Source organism: Galeopterus variegatus, unplaced genomic scaffold (assembly GCF_000696425.1).
Source record: "Galeopterus variegatus unplaced genomic scaffold, G_variegatus-3.0.2 Scaffold9470, whole genome shotgun sequence".
Classification (NCBI taxonomy): Eukaryota; Metazoa; Chordata; class Mammalia; order Dermoptera; family Cynocephalidae; genus Galeopterus; species Galeopterus variegatus.
This window is the reverse complement of record NW_007735581.1, coordinates 27,842-31,831: the sequence shown is the minus strand read 5'-3', so window position 1 is coordinate 31,831 and position 3,990 is coordinate 27,842. Positions and strand designations below refer to the sequence as shown.

General features: G+C 42.3%; 1 protein-coding gene across 1 annotated transcript in view; it reads right to left on the bottom strand.

The window, feature by feature from the left end:
• NRDE2 (NRDE-2, necessary for RNA interference, domain containing) overlaps positions 1-2,885 on the bottom strand; it is a 40,623-nt gene extending 37,738 nt beyond the window's left edge. Inside the window, exon 1 of the mRNA XM_008593652.1 lies at positions 2,700-2,885. Coding sequence (XP_008591874.1) covers positions 2,700-2,796 — 97 coding nt within the window. The 5' untranslated portion in view covers positions 2,797-2,885. The remainder of the gene's footprint in view (positions 1-2,699) is intronic.
• Positions 2,886-3,990: the final 1,105 nt, after the last annotated feature.

Sequence of the window (3,990 nt, the reverse complement as noted above, 5' to 3'; positions counted from 1 at the left end):
GGTGTTGCTCCCGCACCTCGCTCAGCCAGTGAGCGGCGGTCTGTATGTGGGATCCAAACCCTCGGCGGGAGTGCCGCCGCACTTCCCAAGCGGCGCACTGTAGCAGTGCGCCACCGGGCCAGCCCTAAGTTTTGGCTTGGGTGAATGGTGGTGCCATTTTCTGATATGTAGACACCAAAAATAGAGCAGGTTTGGGGGAAAAAGACAATGAGTTTGGTTTCTTCCCCAAATACAGATAATACACCTGCATATGTTGTTATAAAGGTTAAATGAACTGATATACCACCCTCCATCCCAACTCTGTCCAAATATTTGACTCCCAAGCAACCATGTTTTAGGGTACACAATCCTAATAAAACAATCTGAAGGTAGGAAGAAAAGCTTGAGAACTGGGGAGATCAGACACTGGGGGCTCTCTGCTGCTTGTGACACAATGGAGACTCCATATACCCGGTTGAAGGAATGAATCTTGCTGAACGTAGCCTCTGAGCAACCTGACTCATTACCGAATGTGATGCCCACTTAAATCCTGGCCTAGCTATTAACAGTACCTAGACAGTGAAGGGAGAGCCCCTCTCAATCATTTTGGTCTTGCCTGTCTTTCTCGTCCAGGAGTTTAGTGTTTTTTAATTGAAACTCTACATGCACTACTACTAATGCTATCTTACATTTTTATAGCATTTTACAGTGTTTCTATTTATAACAGCAGAAGACTGGCAACAGTCCAAATGTCCTAATAGGGGACTGGTTGAACAAAGTATGTGACATCCACATGATGGAGTTCTGTGTGCCAGTAAAAAGAAATGAAGAAGCTCTCTACACTCTGCTAGAGTGATCTCGGGGATTTAAAGTAAAATGCAGCATAGTATGCATTTAAGAAAGAGAAGGGAAATATAGTTGCTTATATTAAGGGGAAAAAATGGAAGGATACCATTGACTAATGAAAATTTTAATCTGTAGGAGAAGAAAAGTAACAGGCTGGAAGGACAGAGATGACAGCTTTTATCTCTCTGAATATACCTGGTTTATATTTTCAACTTTAGAACTAGTAAATGTTTTACATCATTATAAAACAAGATCAAATCAAAAAGAAAAAACGACCCCTAAATATTGAAAAGAAATGTAACACATATACCAAATTGTGTATCAAATTGGTGGCAAAACCACACAGAGAATTATTTCAAGTGATTATAAAACACAATAATTTGGCCACACATCAAGAACAAATAGAACCATAAAGAAATCTGAAACTATTAGCATTCAATGAATACTGTTATTTTGAACATACAAAGGAAAAAACACGAAAGTTAAATCAAAGCAGTTAAGTAAAAATTTCATAATCTTAAATTTGGACTGAAAATATCAATATGAATTCATGATGCATTTTCTCTTCCTGGTTTTGTCCACTTACAAAGTCTAAAAGTAACGACAATCCAGTAGCGATGATACCCCTAACACCCAGTCTGTGGTTTTAATATATCCATTCCATTTTCCACTAAAAGAAACCAGGATTCCTTGGAGAAATGACCAAGTTCAGGGCTCATCCCTTACAACAGAATATGTAAGTGATGATGAGCCCTGGACATCTTTTGGGACAGAAAGCAAGGAAGCTATTAAAGATGACTGGGTCATGCCATAAGGACTCAGGCACCAAGTTGATTAAGCACCCATTAGCCAAAGATGGGACAATTTGAACACTGGGAAAACTACTATCTGCAATGGACAGAAATATAAATGTTAAAAATTCATGAGTTCATAATGAAAACAAAAAACACCTCATCGGTCACCTCTAGAAGTTGCTAGGACATTCATTATTCTGAAAACTGACAAAGGAAATGAATCATGTATTCATCCTGTCCTCCCTGCCTGAACTATATTTCAGGGCCCAATAGTTCTTTATAGAATAACTGATGCTAATAAATATAGGAGAAATGATAAAATTAGAAAATAACCACTTTGCAACTTCAAAGAAATAATGGACCTAAGCAATAATTATAAATGGCTGCAAAAAAAAAAATCTGAGTATATAACAGGTGTCAGACACAATTGGGCCCTGCCACATAAAGCACATGATACAGGATTAACTATTTTTTAAATGAATTCACTATGTCTCAATTTTTAACAATGCGGCCCTCTTGGAATGTTTGAGGCTTAAATAAAATCTGTAAAGCCATAAACTGGCACACAGTAGGCTCTCAAGAAAAAAATCTCAGGTCTCTTCCCTCAGAGCAGTGCCCTTCTGGAGAGAGACTTTGATTAGGCTCTGGATTCCAATCCCCTACTACAGGCCTGACAAAATATATGAACCTAATGAGCATTTCGGAAAAAAGCAAAACAGGAAAGGAAGAAAGAGGTAATAAAAACACACAGCATTTGCATCAGGAGTCTCCTTGAGATGTGGAGTACCATGATTCCCATTTTAAAAGTGAAGTAACCGACGCTCGGAGACAGAATGAGGTCCAACAACATGATAATGTCGAAGTCCCAACTCCAGGGCATCTCCCCCAGCTTTCTTCCCCTCTCCATAACTCTACAACCCTAGCCCCACAAGAAGCATCTGGGCCGCAGACCTCTGAGGAGGCCAGGAGCCCTTCCCAGAAGGCTTTGCAGCGCCGCGGGGAACTCTGGGATACAGATTAATAAACAAATACAAGGCGAGGGCCGAGACGTAGGCCTGAAAAACTGCCTCTTAAACTCACCGAGTGCCTTCTTCGGTCCTTTTGTCTGCTTACCTCTCCTGGAGCTCCCGCTATCAGGGGCCTCACCAACTCCTGCAAAGGCCGGGAACAGCGCCATGATTACAGGCCGCACCGCCGTCCCCCTCTACAGAAATGGCGTCCGCGAGCGCGCGCCGGTCTGAGGCCTCTGCCTTCGCGGTGCACTCTGGGAAGTGTGGTTTTTCTAGAGTTCGCGAGGTCTTGATCCTGGACCAGACGGGGCGGGGCCAGGCGAGGCGGGGCCAGGCGGGGCGGGGCCAGGCGGGGTGGGGCTCGATGGGACGCGGCCGAGGTGGGCCGCGCAGAGAGGGACGACTTCCTTGTGGTTGGTACCCACAAGCGCCTGTGAAACCGGAAATGCGGAAACTGGGGGGCGGGATAGTTCAGAGCAGAAAGGACTAGCAAATTCGGGTTCTGAGTCGACCTCTGAACGCGCACCTTCACCTGCTGACTAGGTTATATTAATCAATCTCGCTAAGCTTTAGTTTACTCAACTGCGAAACGCTGAGAAGATGAAATGAATATACATATATACATAAAGTGTTTAGTCTTGTGTCTAACCCGGGAAGAGCACTTAGTGAGTTGTGACTGCAAGTTCGACTCAAAGCCATGGAAGATAGCCAAACTTCAATCGGGTTGCCATTTTAAATATCCTAGGATTAAGGAAGAATGCAAGGGCCCATCTAGTTCAAAGGTCTTTGATAGTTGGAAAATCCATTTATTCTTGAAGCGTTCTTGATCAAAAAAAAAAAAAAAATTGGATCTGAATCTAATCAAGCCTGCTACCAGAAATATAGCAGATAAAGGAAGAAGTTTAAAGACTTCAGTGTTGAGAACACCAAGTTCCAGGGTTCAATCCCTGTTACCCACCAGCTGCCAAAAAAATAAATAAATAAAAATAAAATGAAAGACTTCATACCACCTGGAAGGAAACAGGCAAATCCAGAATGTGGTGAATTATAGAAAACTATTAACCGGGTTTCTTCAACAAATCAATGCCTTTAAGAGGGCAGGAGATTGCAGTAGATGAAAAGATCACAGGAGATCAACCAAATGCAGTATATGACCACATTATGATCCTGATTGGACAAATTATAGGAAGACCTTTTTAAGACAAATGAAGAAATAAGGTGGGTAGAATATTACATGACATCAAGTAATTGTAATCCTGTTAGATGTAATAATAAATTAATGGCACTGGGCCGGCCTGTGGCTCACTCAGGAGAGTGTGGTGCTGATAACACCAAGGCCACGGGTTCAGATCCCATATAGG